The 21,517-nt window shown below is 31.6% G+C and overlaps 1 protein-coding gene across 1 annotated transcript in view; it reads right to left on the bottom strand.

The window, feature by feature from the left end:
* Nucleotides 1-21,517, bottom strand: part of LOC113375690 — an 87,727-nt gene that overhangs the window by 17,635 nt on the left and 48,575 nt on the right. The window contains exon 5 of the mRNA XM_026615631.1: nt 5,473-5,674. Coding sequence (XP_026471416.1) covers nt 5,473-5,674 — 202 coding nt within the window. The remainder of the gene's footprint in view (nt 1-5,472; nt 5,675-21,517) is intronic.

The following is a 21,517-nucleotide window of genomic DNA, read 5'->3' as shown; positions in this document are numbered from 1 at the left end:
GTTGCTGAATGTTAGAAAAGTCGAATTTGAAAAAAGAATTAAGTTGGTTGCAAAAAATAGATTTAATGCGTTTTTTTATTGATATCTTTTAAATTACGTAAACTATATTTTAAAGAGCTAAGTGTTTTGACAAAATTAAACAATTTTTTCTGTTGTGGAATGGAAAATTTAGGACCTAGTGCTAAAATGTTCAAAACATTGGATGGGATGTCTAAATCGGAAATGTTTTTTTACCCATTTATTGATGATATCGGGGTTTATATTTATTTTGGATTCATTTGCCTTTTTCGAATAAAAGTTATTGAATTTTTTTATGACAGATTTTTTTGACATATTAAAAGAATTATTGAATCTAGAGTTTTCTAGATGTCAATGTGATTATTAATAGTGGAAAATAAGGATTGGATGTTATAATTTAAAGATTTATTTATGATATCAATAGAGGTAATGCAAAGTTTGATTTCTAGATTCAGCAACATAAAAGAGAAGGAAAGCTTTTTATTTTTAAAATAATTAAAATTTAGATGATCAAAGTTTGTTAATTTGAAATCAAAGGATTTTGGTAGAAGTTTTTCTTTGCGACAACGAAGTAAAAAAGTTTTTTGTTGATGACGATAGCCAATTTTGAGAAAAGATTTGAAATAGTTTTAAATAATATGAGTTTAGTAGGTCCATAGCAATGGAAAATGTATTCGAAAAAAGATGGAAAAGAGTAAGGAATGCAATGTATAAAACTATTATGAAAATAATTGTTGTAACGGTAAATTGACGAATTATTGATATTATTATAACTCTGTGTGTAAGTTGGATAATGATAAGAAGAACGATTATTATGTCTTACCTTATTTGTATGGAGAGCGCTATTTACATACATAGCATTGAAATTATAGTTATTTTGAAAATTCATGTTGGTAAAAATTAAAAAAACACTTGTAATAGTTCTTGAAAATGATCAAAATCTTGGATTTGTAACTTCAGTGTAGTATTGGTTCTGAGTGTCCTAACAAGAAAGTCTTGATATGTAAGCTTGCAAAAAATCTTGAGGAAAATTGTTGAGTCTTGAAACTTGTAGAATATTTGAGAATCAGTGTCTTGAGAAAGACAAAAAATCTTGAATATTTTATGTTGAAATTGTCCAATTTTTCAGCCCTTGGATTATATAAAGCGAGAGGTTTTTCTTCAGATGGTGAAATAATATGATAAAATTGTTTCTTGGGCATCCATCCAGTAATTAAAAAAAACAGTTTTATTGAAAAATGTTTTTATTTAGAGAAACATACGTTTCTGGTCTTGATTTGACCCATATCGTATACATGCATACCCATAGCACAAACATCACATATACAAATACATATATACCACACAATACATATACATACATATATACATATATATATACACATGTAAATATATACATATATATATATATATATATATATATATATACATACATTACATTAAAAAAGCAACAAAGTATTAATAAGGTTTAGATATGTATCATGTAATATATTGGTATCTGTCCGTAAATTTACTGTATTATTTGTATGAGCTATTAACATGGATTCTGCAATGCTTCTTTTAAATAAATCTTTTTCATAATATAATATGTGCGGATTATTGAAATCGAAACCATGGTTTTTAGAGATAACGTGGTCTACCAGTGTACTTTTTTGTTGTTTGTTGTCATTTTTACTTTGTTTACTTTGTAATTCGTGTTGTCTTAATCTTTTTTCTAAATTATGACATGTTTGACCAATATAAGATGAATCGCAGTTCAAGCAGTTTATTTTGTAAACAATATCTTTTCTTTTCATGGTAGGTATACTGTCTTTAATGTTTGTGTGTATATCTTGCAATTGTAGTAAGGGTGACACGGATATGTTGATATTGTGTTTATTAAAATGTCTTTTGGATAAAAGGTGTAAATCTTTGTCTATATACGGAAAATTCACAAAACATTTATTTTACGATACAGGCAAGTTTTCTGGGAAATTTGTAGTTATTTTTTGTATGCCTAATAAAAATTTAATTCTATTTTTAATTATTGGATTGATTATTTTGTAAGGGAAACTATTCATGAGTGATGTGTTAATGACTAATTTGATATTGTGATTGTGAAATTTTGGGTTTGATAAGAGAATTGCATGATCTACTAAACTGAGAACTGTGGATATCTTTATATTGAGAGGTGTAAAATAATTAAAATTAGTGTACCTGCCTGACCAGCTATCTTTCCTGAACCAATTGGTAATGCAAATACCGTCGTCGTTAATGAGCTGAACATCAAGAAATTATATAGAGTTATCTTTTTGTAATTCTTGTGTGAATTGTAAATGAAAATTATAATTATTAAATTTTTGAAAAATATTCTCCATATCATTCTTGATTAATAAAAGAGTGTCATCGACATATCGAAAATATTAAAATTATAGAATTCAATACACTATTTTCTAAATCTTGTAGCACTAAGTCGGCTAATACGGGACTTAAAGGACTTCTCATAGGACATCCTCTTATCATAGTATAAAATTTATTATTGAATTGGAAATATGAGGCTTTCAGTAGTAAATCTATTCCAGAAATAAATGTTTCGAGAGGTAGTGAAGTGTATCCAACAATTTGCAACCATTTACTTCTAATGGCAATAATAAATAATTTATGTGGAATGTTGCTGAAAAGATTAATAACATCAAAACTAATGAATGAAAAATGAAACTTTATACGGTCTACTAAACTGTTTGAATTGTTAAAAAAATATGGTGAATTCATAGTAACATTTTTTAAAATTTTGGAAAAGATTTTAAATAAATTATAGTAAGGTGAATCAATGTATGAAACTATCGGTCTGAAGGGGTAATTAGGTTTATGTATTTTAGACAGTAGGGAAGACAGCAGAATTTAGGTACTAGAGGGTGTTGGACTTTTAACTTTAAGGCAATAGAATTGTTGATGTGACCTTTTTTCTCATAAGATTGATGTATTTAAAAGCTTGTCGATGATGGTAATTGTTAGGATCATTCGGTAACTCCTCATACATTGTTTTATGTTCTAGGATGTTTTTTTCATAATTATCTCTTAATAGAATTACTGAAATATTCTCTTTGTATGCTTTGTTGCTTTGTAACGGCTAACACATAATGCTAATTTAGGTTTTCATATTTTAGATTTTAAATTTTAATACACTGATGATGAGACAAACCTAGTCTCGAAGCATTTGTAAAATTATTATTTAATAAATTAGTGCAAAAAAGAGTGTTGTTTGTTCATATTTCCAAATTAATATATATATATATATATATATATATATATATATATATATATATAAATGTATATATATATATATATATATATATATCATAGTTTATTGAGCAACACTATAAACCCCGTTCCTATGTATATACATATAAATGTGTGTGTATGTAATTACAAGACCTGTGTTGTTCCGCATTTGCTTCCTAAATATGACAATTTATGTTATTTTTAACCTATTAGCAAATGGCGTAACAATTAGACCCACCAGCAAATAATCTTATATATAAAAATGAATCGCAAAATGTGATGGTAAGCACATAACTCAACAACGCCTGGACCAATTTGGCCAATTTTTTTTTAAATGTTCGTTGAATTTCAAGGATGGTTCTTACGGCAAGAAAAAATCAAATAATTGCCGGAAAAAACCCCAAAAATGCCCTTTTCTTCTTCACATACAAACGTTTTCTAACTAAAACGTAGAATCAACTTGAGCTTTATTGCTATTTTATAAAGTTTATATTAAATTACAAGAACTTACTGTATAATCCTCCTAAACTATTATTCGAATTTTGATAAATGTTTCTGAAGTTTTTTAAGGAAATTTTCTTGGATGTATGTGATAATAAAGTACTGGGATGTATGTGTAATATTGTAGAAATAAATGAAAAAAATTGCAAAAAACGACATGTCATTATTTGCATTGATAACAAATAAAATCTATCATCTGCCAAAAAGTTCAAATTACTTATGAAGCTAGTCAATATTATAATATGTATAATAAATTTATGATTAGAAAGAAAAATGAAATGCCTACATTATTAATGCCAAAAAGCAGCTGAGATGTGCCAGAAATTAAAATAATATAAGATACAGTATATGTATGGCAGATTGAATGACATATGAACAGGTTATAACAAAATAATTCACTTAAAATTTGAAATTAAGTATTAATCAGGGCCGGTCCTACCTTTAATGTGATGCATGCGAAAAATACGAGCGCACGCCTTAGGAGCCGCCAACACAAGATTCAGATATTAAATTTTCAATATAGTTTTTTTTTAAATATATAATTTCTTTGCATCTTTTATTAATTTTTCCACGATATTTTAAAAATTCGTAAAAATTTCACTTTATAACAACAAATGAGAATGTAAAGATGAATACATACAATTCGACCCTCACGATATCGATTAGGATACGTTTGAGATGCAATTTTGGATATATTAAATAATAAAAAATTAAATGAATTTAATCCAACATGAAGTACCAGTGTTATGTTATGGTTATATTTTGTTTTTATATCAATATATGGCATGCTTTGATTTTGGCGTGAAAAAATACATTTTTTGCAAAAATTATGAGTTATTCATAATGTTACTAAATCGCTAGATATTTACTAAAGTGAGGGCTTATCTGTCTAAGGTAATCTAATTTTGTGTATTTTTTTAATTCTTTCAATGGATCTCCAAAACCGCTAGACTTGTCTTTCCAAAAATTTAATCATATCTTTATTTCGTTAATACAACGAAAATGTTTTTTGAATCAATCAAATCAATCTCCCTATCAATACGAAACAAATGTTTATTGAATTATTCAAATCATTGATCCCTTTACACAAATTCGTCGACAAAAATTTGTATCCGCACATACATACATACACGCATACATCCATATAAGGTATGCCAAAATGTTCAGAAAACTTTGAAACGTAAAAACACTACGTAACTTGTAGTAATCGCAAAAAAAACGAAAATGAAAATTTTTAAAATTTTGAAAAAAAATCTAAATTATCAAAAAAAAAATCTAAATCCTAATAAAAAAATAGAAAAAATTTCTTATAAACATACAAAAAGTTGTTTGTAGAAGACGCTCGTCGCCTGATTCAAAAAACACTTATAAGTTTACAGTATGTATTTATAATAAATAATCTATTTGAAATTATTCAAAACTATTATTGATTATTTTCATTTCTCGAATGTTTAATTACGAAACGGGAAATTCCAGCAGTTTGTCTAGTTATTTTTTGCGATTACTATAACTTACCCAACAGGAAGTTAGGAAAATATTCAAAACAATTGTTATTAATCGTTGATCAATGTTTTTTTATTATTAATTTTTTCCTCGAATATTTAATAACGGTACGGAAAGTTCCAGTAATTTGCATTAAGGTTTAAAGTTAAATTTTATTTTTTTCTTAATTGTAACTAATCTAATACCAACCAATTTTTTCTTGTGTGGTTTTATTCCTGGTTTCTTCGTTTAATTGCGCCGGACTGTCCGCCTCATCACTGTCGCCTCCGAGAAACGCTTCCGTGTACTCTTCGATGCAATTTTTCACCTTCGTTGGATTAAGATAAACTGCAACGTTGTTTGTAATCCATGTAGATAACAGAGCTCCAATAATTGTGCCATTCTCGTCAGCCTGTGGATTTTTCTTGTTATATATAATGTAAATTTTGTTTAAGTAATATTCATTTTTATTGAATTTCATTCTTTAATTACGAATTGCGCGTTCGTAGTTAATTTACAGCTTAAATTAAAAGTTGCCGTCAAAATTGATTATATAGGCAATGAAAATTCACATAAATTTTACGTCAAAGGATAACGTTTTTTTGTTTACAATTAAGTGCAATAGTAGTTGATATTTATTTATAGATGTGTTATAAGATGAAAGAGATGGATCTGATGTGGGGACAAGGCTAATCTTCAATTCATAGAATAGTTATCAGTCTTCACTTGGCGCTCGAAGCAAACACATCTGTTATACAATACCTGAGTACTAACTATAAGCATAGCAAACAATATTTATTTCACGCTTACAGTTAGTGTTTGATCTAATAAGTGACTTTACTTGTGAACTCAGTGCATTTTATTAAATATAGTTACAGTTAAATATATTACCTCTTGTGGAAACATTTAACATCATTCACGAAGATATAAATAATTCCACTCAACAAGTGCTAAGCCAGATGAGCAGAAAAAGGAATAACGATGATGCCGTAAATAAATCATCATCGTCGGACTCAACAACAATTCCATCCACAAGTAAAATCTCTTCAACAGCAACAATGGACGCTGACAGTGTATGTGAAGTTATTGACTATACAAATAAAAATCCGTGGCTAGAAGTAAATTTCGCGAAAAGACCTCGTTCTAGCAGCACCGAAACTAATATAAGCGTACCTATAAAACTAACTAACCAGTACAGCGCTCTAGCAAACAACGCTTCAAAACCATCTAATTCAAATGAAACAACAGTTAATAAAAAACAACTCCTCCGCCTTTGTTTGTCTATGGGGTTCGAGATTTCAATCTAATGATAGCAGACATTAATTCGACTCTAAATAAAGATAAATATGTCACTAAATACCTACCAAATAAAACAAATTCAACAAATTTGAAAAAGATGATTATCGCAAATTTGTTAAATTTCTGCGCGAAAGAGAAATCATTTATCATACTTGCCAGATAAAAGAGAAACGCTCATACAGGGTTGTACTCAAATACCTGCACTAGCTACAAATAAAAATGACATCAAAGCCGAAATTGAAAATAAAGGTTATCCTGTCAGAAACATTAGCTACAAATAAAAATGACATCAAAGCCGAAATTGAAAATAAAGGTTATCCTGTCAGAAGCATTATTAATATCATACACCCGAAAACAAAACATGTTTTACATAGACTTGGAACCAAAAGAAACAATTCATCAATTTTTAAAATGAATAAAATATTAAACCAAATAATTCACTTTGAGGCTCCAATAAAATCATCAAATATTGCCCAATTTGTAAGACGTCAAATGTACGGCTATACTGAGACATACTGTAACCGCAGATTTATATGCGTGAAATGCGGCTCTGATCATGATCCTAAAAAATGTACATAAGTACCTGAAGCCCCACTTTTTGTTATCCTCTTACTATTTTTACCTTATAGACATGAATAACGGTTTTTATTTAAACACAAATACAAACCACAGTACGCAAACCTTCAGCATAAGTCTTGTTGAGGTAATGCACAGGTAATCGCAATCAAATCTATTTAATCACAATCAAAACCACATTAACAATAGTAATACTCCATCGATGTCTGATTTCCTGACCGAATTTGAAAATATGTTCTGTCAGTTAATGGAACAAAATACCATGATTATCAAAATGTTATCAACGTTAATCAACAAAATGAACTAATGGCTAATGTTTTAAATTCAGGATTATGGAATACTAACGGCTTGTATGAACACAAAGTCGAAGTAGATCTATTTTTGAGACATATGTCAATTGAGGCTCGAGATTAAATAATCATAAAGAAAAACAGCTATTTGATACCATATACAAACATATATATATAGTGTTGTATATTTAGGTTTCTTCACCTACTGGCCGAGCGATCCTGCCAAAAAACCAGATCTATTGGATTTTTTTGTATCATCTTGTATAAGCTCCATTCACAAGGAAGTACGTGCTAGCCTTGACCCGTCATCTGACCATAGTCCATTAATAGCCAGCATAAGCACATCTGCAAGTCTTTCTAATCTCTCCTCTAGGATCTACAACCATGAAACAAACTGAGACATCTACCGGAAGTTCATAGATGACAACGTTGACCTCAAAGTTAAACTTAAAAGCTCCGCTGACATCGAAAACACCATCGATTCCTTCAATACACTCCTACATGATGCTGCAAAATTTGCTACTTCTATTACGATAAAAAAAACTCTTGTTAGGGGACAACATATAAAATAAAAAAACTCATACCAAAAAAGAGAAAAGCTAAGCGAAGATGACAATATAGCCCACAGACAAAAATAATTTTAACAATTTGAGTAACAAGCTGAGCAAAGTGAAGCAAATAAAAACCCGAGTTGAAAAACTTGGCAGGCTCATCGGACATAGATCTAAATTATCTCTAGAAAACAAGGTCTTTATTTATAATATGATAATTAAACCTTTATGTACTTATGGTCTTCAGCTTTCGAGCTGCTCAAGCAAATCAAATATTGCTCTTATACAACGGATGCAATCAAAAATAACTCGTTTGATTACAGGGGCTCCCTGGTACATAACTAATCAGATGTTCGTCACTGAAGTCATCAAATCTATCAGTGAAAATCATGACCGAAAGCTTGAAAACCATCCTAACATACTAAAAGCCCCTTTGTTAGCAATTCCAAATAGCAAAAGATTAACGAAGAAATGCCCCAGGGATTTGATCTAATTTGGATATCACTCCATGAAGTGACCACTACTAAATATTGTGACGATAATCAATATTAACGTCTTTTTGATAATTATTGTCGCCTGATGATCGTCCACCCCAGAGTACACCATCCCTACCCTTAACCATTTATTGGTTCTTGGGGTCCATTAGAGAGTTGCTCTGGAGGTCCTGGCAATTAAGAAGTAACAGCCATCTAAGACGTATCCCATAGGCGAACGCCTTGGGATACGTTAGTGTTAGTTGTGTGTGTGTTGTGCAACAAGACAGGTCCAGCTTAAAGGTCAGATTATGTAAATTATAAGCGGTAGCTATTCTCTCCCCCATATACTCATACGTTTGTATGCAAGTACAGTCAAGTTTCACAAATACATTCAAGATGTATTATTAATCACTTAATAGATTCAGTTATAAAAGTAATCTTGGTTTCATTCGTATAGTAGCTACTAACCCCCACAGGTAATTACAGGTACTTTAGCGGGCGATTGGAGTGTTGAAGTAACTCCTTCGTAATGGGGTTGCAAGGCTAAAATATAGTATTTGGCAGCCATTGCATACCCCAAGTAGGGGGCTTCAACCCCCATTCGTCACAATATTTATAAAATTTTTATCGAGAGTGTGTGTGCGTGAATGTCTGTGCGTATGTATGTATGCATGTTTGAGTACATAACTAGCTGTAAGTGGAATTCGGTCTTAAGGCAATTAAGGCATCGTGCCTTAAGGCAAATTGCTGGAACTTTCCGTACCAAATATTATTATTTTTTCAAAAACGATTAACATTTTTGAAAAAAAATTACTTCGAAAAAATTAGATTTTTGACGAACTAGGAATTTGACAAAATATTATTTTTTGATTTTTTTTTTTTTTGAAAAAAAAATGTTTTCTTTATTTTGACATATTTTGGAAATTCTGAACTTTTTTTTCAAAGCAATCGTACTGCTTTAACTGCATAGAGACTGTTCGGACGTCTTTTCATTTTATTATATTGGCCATGAAAGTTTACAAAACTTCAGAGCATTAAGCTTTATACGGAATGGTTGCTACCCCTGGTAGAGGGGGGTAGCGGAGTGTTTCAAAGGAACTAGTTGTTCTGTTCTAAAAGTGAAGCCGACTTAAACACATGTAACTAACCTATACGCATAAATATATTTTTCTTCATTAATACTTAATAATACATCAGTTATTGTGATTAGAACTGCAACAAATACAGAATATAAAATTAAATCAGTTTTTTTAATACAGTCCACAGCGACAAAGGTTAAATAATAACCTAACAACCTGAGTGATCGAAGAAGAAGAGTTTTGGTAAATTCTTGAAATACGCACAAATAAACAGAGACGAAATATCGAAGCACGTAAGCACCGCGTTGCCGTCTAATGGATGAGCATTGGTACGGAACCCATAGGAATGCAAACAAAATTTATACTTGTTGTTAAAATCTCTATAAAATATCTGATAATTTAATGTGCATATATCTAATGATTATTTTTGACCGCCAAATGGCTCATTTTTTTACTTTTTTCTCCATATCTCCAAAGTCGTTGGACCTGCCTTTCCAAAAATTTGAACAGATCTTCATTTAGTCAATACAATTAAAATGTTTTTTGAATTATTCAAATCGGACAAAAATCGGAAATCGTCGACAAAAATTTGTATCCGCACACACATGCACACACACACATCCATGTTTTCTAAAGTATGCCAAAATATTTAGAAACCTTTGAAACGTAAAGATATATAAAAATTTTCATTTTGACCTACGGGAAGTTAAAAAACATTCGATTCGTACTGGTAAGGAGACGTGCTAATTAGTTTTTGGCAAAGGCAGGTCTAGTCGTTCCAAAGATATGGGGCAAAAAGTGCCAAAACGGTAACTCAGTTTTTAAGAGAACGGAGCATCCGATTTGAATAATTGAAAAAACATTTTACTTGTATTAACAAGATAAAGAACTGATCAAATTTTCATGAAGTCAGGTCTAGCGGTTTTGAAGATCTGGTAAAAAAAGTAAAAAAAATGCCATTTGGCGTTCAAAAATGATCATTAGGCATATGCACATCAAATTATCAGATATTTTATAGAGATTTTAACAATAAGTATAAATTTTGTGTACCTTCCTATGGGTTCCGTACCAATGTTTATCCATTAGACGGCGACGCGGCGCTTACGCGCTTCAATATTTCATTTCTATCAAGTTAAAGCAGTACGATTGCTTTGGAAAAATGTTCTGAATTTTCAAAATATTTCAAAATAAATTTTTCTTCACAAATTCTTTTTTTTTATAAAAAGTAAATTTTTGTCAAAAAGACTCTAAATGAAAACTAGTGGTGTATGGCACTGTTCCTTAAGGCAAATTGCTGGAACTTCCCGTACCGTAACAATATGTTCAAGGAATATTAAATGTTTAAAATAAATTATTATGAATATTGTAACATTGCCTAATATTTATAAGAATTATATAAACTGAATTGCAAAGTTGAAATTCTTTGTTTAAAGTATATTAGAGCATAATTAAAATAATAATCTAAATTATTTTTGATACACAAAAAATAAAAAAAAAATAGAACAAACATTTATTTTTCCAAAAGCAATTATTTTGTTGAAACAAACAAAAAGTCATTTAAATCATTCAAATCAGACGCTTAGTTCTCTCAAAAACTGCCATTTAGCTCGGTATCTTCAAAATGGCTGCTAAAAACTAACTCTGTATCTTCGACATGCCTTTGCCAAAAACTAGTCACCTCTTCTCCGAATCATTCCAAATTAAATGTTTTTTAGATCATTCAAATCGGATAATCCGTTCTCTCAAAAATTCGATATGTATTTTCTGCACTTTTTGCTCCGAATCTCCATAACGGCTGGACCTGCCTTTGCCAAAAGCTAATCAGCACATCTCCCTGTCAATAGGAATCGAATGTTTTTTTAATTATTCAAGTTGGTTGATCCGTGCGCCCGATAACGTGGACGAAAAAATGCGGACATACAAAACACACACACATACTTTCTTTCACACACACATTTCCATTATTGCTGATGTATGCCAAAATGTTCAGAAACCTTCATAACGTGAAGACATGCAAAAATTTTCATTTTCGATTTTCGGCCCATTAGTACAACTACTCTACCAGAAGTTGTATGAAAATAAAATAACCATTAGTGAATATAATTCAATACTTCTGTATTTAATTAAATAGCGTAGTTCAATTAGATTAACATAGGTGCATTCTGTTAGAATATGTTCCCCATTAAAGAGAAACATACAAAATTATTAAACCTCATTGGGGAAGCTTTATACACATTTTATATTATATACTATGATGCAGTAACCGAAACCTGGAAAGTACATCCAGCAAACAACTCACAATCTACGTCGCAACAAATCATTCCGAACCAAAATAAGAATACTCAGATAACAACTCTAGATAGCAGCCAAGAAATGGATCAGAATGAAATCCACCGGCAAACTCCATTGCATATTAAAAAACGCAAAAATAAAGAAATTAACCGACCTGTCTTAAATATAATTGCATTTCAAAATAAATTTAACCCATTTTTCAAATCTCATTCAAACCAAAGCGAACCACATCCACCATCGTCTTGACCTCCGCCCATATTTGTTTACAATGTTAGTTCAACTTTAAGTTAATGAATAATGAAATTAAAGCGAGTATTCCTTTAAGTAAATTCTATACATGAAGTTTGCTGGACAAAACTGTGACAATACCATGTGGGGTTTTATATTAGCTCTTACGTCTAATAGTTATGATATGATTGAATGATGTAGCTATACTCTCAAAGGGCGGTTTTCACTTAAAATTTGATTGTGGTCAATGACATCAAGGAGAAATTTGGCATCAAGGTTGCCATGGGGTTTTGGCGGTAGCGGAAATTGAACAAGCAAACAGAGGATTAGTTGATGCTGGCTCACGTCTCAAAGATTTTTGCCACCGCGGGGTCCGGATATATAACATATAAGAACAATAATAATAACATTTATATTCAAGTGATAGATGATTGTTTTATAATGATACAATAGTTGTTCTAGTACAAATTTTTCAAATTTATAGTGTTTTATTTTTTTTTTACAATTATTTCGTGAATAGTTTTTTTTGTTTAAATAGTTTAATCTTGGATAAATCTACCTGTGCCCCTTAGGAGCCTAATGCAGAATTTGTCAAACATTCGTGCTGTTGTGTCGAACAACATATTAAATGACGATTCGATGACAAATGCAGAATATGCAGTACTTCAGTTACAAAATAATCAAACACAAATATCCCAAACAAATAATATTCAGTCAGCACCTTCGACATCTTCGATGGATACAGATTCAAATTTAAATCCCTGGCAAGTTGTGACAGGTGTAAAAAGAAAATGCCAAAAAATATAAGTGAGAATACATTAAAAGTTAATAATAGATTTAGCGCACTAGGAAATGACGCTTCTAATTCCAGCTCTCGGCCTTTCATTGTTATTTTTATTCATGAAGTGAATAATTTTAGAGAAATGGTTAATGTTTTAACAACGTAATTCATAAAAATAAATACTCATTAAAAATTCTGATCAAATACATAATTAAAATTAATGTGTGTTTGGCGGAAGACTATAGAATATTTGTAAGCTCAGTCTATCATCAACCTCGGAGAATATCTAATTGCTCTTGCTCTTTAGTTTTTATTTATTTTTACCTGAATTTACCGTTAAATCCCGTTATTTTTGTAGTTCTTTATACCTGCGCGAGTGTTTTTCCAGTACTTTAAGTTTATTAAATTTGTGATTTGTGAATTTATTTAAATTTTTTATATCGTTTTATCTTTTTATTCTAATTTTTAAATAGTTAATTACTCAATTTATTTAGTTTCCTTTTCTAGTTTACTTATTTCTCATTAAATATTTCAAAATGGTTGTTACACGGAGCCAAGTGCCAAGTCAGTCCTTAGATAAACGTGCCTCAGTTTTGGACGACACAATCGATTTAAATTCTACTGTTCTTTGCTCTAATTGTTTTCATTTACAATCTCTTGTTTACGAAAGAGATATTAAAATTGATAGGCTGACAAAAGAATTGTTTGATGTTAAGTTAGGGAACCAGAATCTTCAGCTCAGGATTAGTGTTAGTTCCGTATTAGGGAATATGAGCCCTTCAGGTTTAGTTTTCAAAAAGTCGTCCACATTTTCACGTTCTTTTTCAAAACTCTGTAATGAGTTATCTGGTTTAATAAAAAAACGGAACATAGATTTGAAACAGCTTAGGGATGAATTTACCAAATTAGAGTCCAAAGCAAAGCACCTCGAGCAACGCGTTATACATGATTTGTTAGGTTCTATTAAAAATAGCAAAATTTTGTTTTTTTCCGATAGCCACGGCACAAGGCGATCAGAATGCTTGAGGGAATTGCTTGGACGAAAATTTGATATATTCAGCATTGTCCAATTACGCTATTCGTAGCGCTTTGGAAAAGGCTTATCGTTTATGTCAAAAGACAAACCTTTGTTTGATGACAATTCCATATACATACGACAACGTGCGTTACAACGGACTGATTTTGATGCCAATTGCTGGATCAACCGAGACTACGGTCAAGGAAAGTTTACTAATCTTCGGATTCTTGATGTCAACGGGCATGTTGGTTTATCCGATTACACTAGGTGTTTTTTGTTGAAGTGTAAGCTCAAGGACCAGATAGAATTAGTGGCTCTATCAACCGTTTAATTGTAAAGATTAATTAATAACAAAAGATTGCACTAATTTATTATAATATATAACTTTACATTGTTTGTATGATATAGTTTGAGTATTGAAATAATATTGGAGTATTTTAATGCTGATAGCTTGACGACCGGGTCTAGACTATGCCATTCAGGTACCCACAAGGACCCTTCGTAGTTGAATCTTGAGTTGCGAACTGTCCAAGCGTTGTTGCAAATGTAATATTTTCTTAGAAAAATGAGTGCAGCGTTGTCACGTCTAACTTGGCGTGAATATTCTTCCCCCCTTGAAATAATATAGTATATATGATTTCAAAATTGAAATTATAGTTTAGCACTTGAGTTAATAATAGTCTATTGGATTGAATTAAATTGTCTATGGTTTTGGTAATACACAAATTCGATTTATTGCACGTTTGAGTACACCGTTTTGTGTCTTGATTGTCACAACACGCACAAGTCCATCATCTCCTGGATGTGTTTCAAGAATACGCCCTAATCACCAGTGTAGTGGAGGTAAATTGTCTTCTCTGACCACTACCAAATCGCCTACTTCAGCTGGTTGCGATGGTTGAACTTGCCATTTTGTTCTTGCCTGCAACTCCGATACGTATTCTTTGTGCCACGCTTCCAAAAATGTTGCACAAGTTTCTGAAGTCGTTGATACCGAGAAAACCTGTTATCAGGGGTTTCAAGCACTGATAGATTGGGAGTAGATGTTAAGGACTTTCCAATGAGAAAATGACCAGGAGTTAAGGGATCATAGTCATTGGGGTCGGAGCTTAAGGGAGAGATTGGTCTCGAGTATAATATTGCTTTGATCTGTGTCAAAACCGTATAAAAATCCTCAAAAGTTAAAATAGCATTACCCAATACTCGCTTTAAATGAACCTTGCACGACTTTATGCCCGCCTCCCAAATTCCTCCAAAGTGAGGAGAGTTTGGTGAAATGTGCTTCCATGACACGCCTTTGTTGGTCATATAATTAACAATCTTATTTTGATTTGATTTTTGTTATAAAAATTTATAAAGCTCCTTTAATCCTGATGCTGCGCCTATAAAATTTGTTCCATTATCGGAATAGATTTCGCGAGGTTTTCCGCGTCGCGCCATAAATCGTTTGAAAGTGGCTAAAAAACTATTTGTAGTTAAATCAGATACTATATGTATTGCTTTTGTAACAAGGCACACGAACAAACATATATAAGCCTTAAATTTTTTATATCCTCTCGTTTGACGATCTCTTAATAAGATAGGACCTCCGTAATCTACTCCGCATATAAAGAAAACTGTATCGGTGTAACGCGATATTTTGGCAAATTGCCCATTACTGGATTAATAAATGTGGGCTTTACCTTAAAACATGTTACGCATTTTTTCACGATCGATCTTGTCAGGTTTCTGCCTTCGATAGGCCAATAAGTATTACGCAACGCATTTAATAACATCTGTGCTGCGCAATGATACAGTTTTAAATGCTCATGACTAGTTATTAGAATAGTCAATGGATGATTTTTTGGTAGTATTATCGGATGGCATTTATCATACGGTAAATTTGATTTCTTTATTCTACCGCCGACGCGCAATATTCCATTTTTGTCTAAAAACGGTGTTAATGATTTTAATTTCGACGATTTGTGTAATGCTTCCCACGCGCGACTATATCTATATCTTGTTTGAATATTTCATATTGTGATATTTTTATTAACTTGTTTAGTGAATTATTGAATTCATCGATTGTGAGTGGGCCATACAGTCCTTTTTCTTTCTTCTTTAGTTTTGAATTTTGTAAAAATCGATAACAAAAGGGTGTTACGCGCACATGTTTAATAAAGGAAGAGTATAAGAGAAAATGTTCGTTATTGTTCATTTTTGTACAAGTCAAACTTGTGATGCGAATTTCGACATCAGTTTCAGGAATTGAAATATTGTCAGTTGCACGTCGCTGTGTTTCAGTTAGATTTTGTAGCCAAGATGAGCCCGCCCACCACAAGGATGAATTCAATAAATCATGTGTATAGCACCCGCGTGATATGAGGTCCGCTGGATTGTCCTCCGATCGGACTTGTAGCCAGTTATTTGCGTCTGTTTTTGTTTGAATATCAGAAACTCTATTGGCAACGAAGGTTTTCCATTTATAAGATGGAGATCTTATCCACGAAAGAGTGATTGTGGAATCGCTCCAATAGAATTCTTTGTCAAACGCGATATTTAATGCACGTTTTGTTATTTGCGCAAGATTTGCTAGCAGTTGTGCCGCACAAAGCTCGAGACGGGGGAGTGTAATATTTTTTAATAGCGCTACTCGAGATCTTGCCGCTATTAATTTGATTTTGATTTCAGAATATTTGTTAATAGACCGTACATACATACACGCGCCGTAAGCTTGATCTGATGCGTCAGCAAAGCCATGTAATTCCGTATTTATACGATTATCACAAAATATATGTCTTTCAATTTTCAAGTTTTTAATTTAATTTCGCATTTCTTTGTATGCAGTTAGTTATGTTTTCTCTGGCTAACTGCTCCAAACAGCGTATGGCTAAAAACGGCGCAGACGCTGTCCCGTATGTAACTGTATATAATTGATAAATTTTTAATTTGCTATTAGGATTGTCCCTCCAGAATATTCGTTGCATTTTTCTGTCGTTTTCGTGTACCAAAACTTGTCTGTACATTTTTTCTATATCAGCTGTAAGTACAAACGCATGTCTTCTGAATCTTAGTATAATAGAGAAAATATTGTTTTGAATTATGGGTCCAAAAAGTTGTAGTTCATTCAACGACAGGCCTGCTTCGGTTTTGCAAGATGCATCGAAAACTACGCGCAATTTCGTTGTTAAACTGTCTGGTTTTATCACCCCGTGGTGAGGCAAATAGAAACACGTCGCGGGTTCGGAAGATTCGTTGACTTCGCTCATGTGCCCTAGTGTTAAACAAGTATTCATGAAATTTTTGTATTCGTTAAATAGATTTTTGTTTGTTCGTAAACGGTTTTCAAGTGAAATAAAACGTTGAAACGCGATTTGCTTACTATTCCCTATTTTTTTTATATTGTCTGTAAACGGAATTTTAACTATAAATCTCCCGTCGTTTGCCCGCGTTGTATTGGCAACAAAATGCTGTTCGCATTGTTTTTCTGATTCGGTAAATGTTGCCAGAATTTTTGAACTTGAGTTTCTAAATTAGCCGTATGATGACATATCGTAAATGAACTGGAATTGTTGATAGGTACGCTGCCAGCAATAACCCACCCAAACTGTGTATTTTGCAAAATAGGTCTATTTTTTCCTAGATGAATATATCCTTTACAAAATATATTCCAAAATATTTCCGAACCTATTAAAATTGCTGTTATGATTGTAACGTAAGCAATTCGTGCATAGTTTTAATTGATTTACTTTGCTTACTCTATCTTCTGGAGATAGTGTCCGAAAACCTTGACATTTGAACGGTGAATGAAATGGCTCTTTGCAAATTAGGCAAATATTTTTGTGATTAGTGGATGTAGCGTAAGACTTTGTATGTTTTGTGTAATTAGGTTTTATATCTTTAAATTTACTGGAGTTTCCGATTCTTGTTTCAGTCGGATTAATTGCTTCTAATATTGTGCAGTGTTGATTTAAAAAATTGCTAAGTTCGGAAAATGTAACTAGTTCAGAGCCTTTATTCATTAACATCTCCCACTCTTGATGAGTTTTCTTATCAATTTTAGAAATTACAAGATAATTTAATAACGCGTCCCATTGATCGACGGGTTGTTGTAACATTTTTAAGCATCTTAAATGTTTATTAAACGCGTCTATTAGATTACGAAGGTCTTTACCTGATTCGTTATGCATGGCCGGGTGGTCGAATAATTTTTTAATGTGATTATTCACGATTATTTTTTAACTTCCCGTAGGGCAAGTTATAGTAATCGCAAAAAAATCGAAAATGAAAATTTTTATATATCTTTACGTTTCAGAGGTTTCTGAACATTTTGGCATACCTTAGAAAAAATGGATGTATGTGTGTGTGTGTGTGTGTGTGTGTGTGTATGTGTGTGTATGTATGTATGTGTGTGTATGTATGTGCGGATACAAATTTTCGTCGACGATTTCGGGAACATGGGTCAACCGATTTGAATAATTCAAAAAACATTCGATTCGTATTGATAAGGAGACGTGCTGATTAATTTTTGGCGAAGGCAGGTCTAGCCGTTCGGAAGAAACGGGACAAAAAGTGCCAAAAACGGTAGCTCAGTTTTTGAGAGAACGGAGCGTCCGATTTGAATAATTCAAAAAACGTTTCACTTGTATTGACAAGATGAAGAATCGATAAAATTTTCATGAAGGTAGGTCTAGCGGATTCGGAGATATGGAGGAAAAAGTAAAAAAATGAGCCATTTGGCGGTCAAAAATGATCATTAGACATATGCTCATAAAATTATCAGATATTTTATAGAGATTTTAACAATAAGTATACAATTTGTTAACATTCCTATGGGTTCCGTACCAATGCTTATGCTTTAGACAGCGACGCGGCGCTTACGCGCTTTATATTTTGTCCCTATGCAGTTAAAGCAGTACGATTGATTGCTTTGAAAAGAAAGTTCAGATCTTCCACAATATGTCAAAATAAAAAAAAAAAAATTTCAAAAAAAAAAAAATTAAAAAAAAATTTTTTTTTTTAAAAAATTTTTTTCAAAAAAAAGTAATTTTTTGTCCAATTTATAGTTTCTCAAAAATCTTATTTTTTCAAAGTAATTTTTTTTTCAAAAATGTTAATCGTTTTTAAAAAAATAATAATGTTTGGTACGGGAAGTTCCAGCAATTTGCCTTAAGGCACGATGCCTTAATTGCCTTAAGACAGAATTCCACTTACAGCTAGTTTATTTTCGAAACGCGTTTTCAGTAAATCCCACGCAATTATATAATTATCGGCAGTTGCCGGTAGAGATTCTATAACCCTATAGTATAAGGCATGCCGCCTCTCCTTTTACGCATGATTTTAAATAATAACATTTTTAAGAATTACCGATGTTACAATCATTATGAATTAAAGAAGAAAACGAATCGTAAAATTGTAGCCAATTTAAGTAAGAGCCGTCAAACTGAGGTAAATTGATTTGAGGCAGTTTTATGTTGTTCAAATTATTTGTTATAGTGGTATTATTAGAATTACTATTCGAACTAGTATATGACTTACTTGATGCTGCCTGACTAAGTTTAAGTAAAGTTGATAAACATTTATTATGTTTTTCAAAAAATTCATCTAACTGTATTTCTATTAAATTATTAATTTGACTTTCGTCTTCTAGTAATGCTGTTATACTAATTACGGTATTTTCAAAGATTTCAAACATAGGCTTCACATCGTCGATAAGGCGTTTTATGTATGCAATATTTAAGTCGCAAGCCGGTAGTTCCGACATTTGCCAGCACACTTCGTATTTTGTTAAACGTGTTTTAGTAACTAGCTCTTTCAATTTGAGTTTATTTAATGATTCCATTTTGACACAGATTAAATTAAAACTCTAAATATTAAATAAGGAAAGATTGATAAGAAGGAATGCTTGACTAACCTGATATACTCGCTGTTTGCTGTGCTCGCTCGTAGGTGTAGCGCCAAAGTTAGAACTTCCTGTCTTGTTTTGAACTTTCACTTTATTTTATTTTGAATTTAGATTTAAGATTTTAATTATTTTCTTCGCACTGGTGACCGCATTCGGTTCGTTTTGGATCAATGTTTTTTGTTGAAGTGTAAGATCAAGGACCAGATAGAATTAGTGGCTCTATCGACCGTTTAATTGTAAAGATTAATTAATAATAAAAGATTGCACTAATTTATTATAATATATAACTTTACATTGTTTGTATGATATAGTTTGAATATTGAAATAATATTGGAGTATTTTAATGCTGATAGCTTGACGACCGGGTCTAGACTATGCCATTCAGGTACTCACAAGGACCCTTCGTAGTTGAATCTTGAGTTGCGAACTGTTCAAGCGTTGTTGCAAATGTAATATTTTCTTAGAAAAATGAGTGCAGCGTTGTCACATCTAATTTTGCGTGAACACTAGGCATTTTCTTTTCAACGGGAAAAGAAAATTATGTAGGGTTTTAGCAAACGAGTTGTTGAGTGTCAAGGCTGTGGAGGGAATGAAACCTTCGGTTTCTAATTCCTTTCGTACCTAAAGCTGATAACAAATTTGCAATTAATTTTCAAAACATACAAAAACTATCCAATAAACTGAATCAATTAGAAGAAGTTATAGATAAATATAAACCCCAAATATTATGTTTTGCTGAACACTGGTTAAAAAAGTCGGATCTTGAATTAATTAAAATTAAAGGTTATAATTTATCTTCTCATTTCTGTCGAACTCAATATGGCCACGGAGGTGTGTCCATTTTTGTAAGTGATTTAATTCGTTCTAAACCCGTTTATACTAATACTCTTCAAGTAGAAAAACTTTTTGAATATTGCGCTGTTGAAATTAATCTTCAAATGACGTCGTGTGTCTTATATGCGTTTATCGATCGCCTGACCAGAATGTTGATATGTTATTCTCGCTGATGTACGAATTGATTCATAACCTTTTTGATAAATATACCAAAATCATTATTTGCGGCGATTTTAATATACACTTTGATAAGCAATCGAAACCATCCATTGAATTCAATTTGAATATGCAGTCTTTTGTTTTAACTCGTACTATACGTGAACCTACTCGTTGTTCGCATCTATCTTCTTCTTGCATTGATAATTTCTTCACCAATTTAAAAGACTTTGATTTGCGTGCTATAAATACCACTCTTTCAGACCATCGAGGCATAATATTAAATTTTTGTGATTTTTCAACTTCTAAATCTACCTTTATCTTACACAAATATTATTTTGATGAATCAAATAAATTGATTTTCAAATGTCCTATGGAAAAGGAATCATGAATCTTACTTAACAAGTCCGAAGATTCACATACAATGTTCGACAACTTTATTTCTACATTTTTATTCAACTTCAATCAAGCTTTTCCTCTCAATAAGAAAACCGTTTGGCTAAAAAATAATACTACAACTTCTTGACTAACTAAAGGGTTGAGAATTTCACTTAAAAGATTAGCATTTCTTGAGAGATTATCGGTACATAATGATAACATGGCTTTTATAATTTATTTTTTGAAATATAGAGCAACTTTAAATGATCTAATCAATCTAGCGAAGATCAAATTCAACGAGAACTTGATTTTTAATTCAGCAAATAAACAGAAAACAATTTGGTCCTTAATTAACTCGGAAATTAATATAAAAACTAAATTTTCACAGATTGATTGTCTTACAATTAATGGCG

This window comes from Ctenocephalides felis, unplaced genomic scaffold (assembly GCF_003426905.1).
Source record: "Ctenocephalides felis isolate EL2017-DRISC unplaced genomic scaffold, ASM342690v1 CF-g0.4_SCAFFOLD_01886, whole genome shotgun sequence".
NCBI lineage: Eukaryota > Metazoa > Arthropoda > Insecta > Siphonaptera > Pulicidae > Ctenocephalides > Ctenocephalides felis.
The sequence above is the reverse complement of the archived record's forward strand: the minus strand, read 5'-3'. Positions and strand labels throughout refer to the sequence as shown.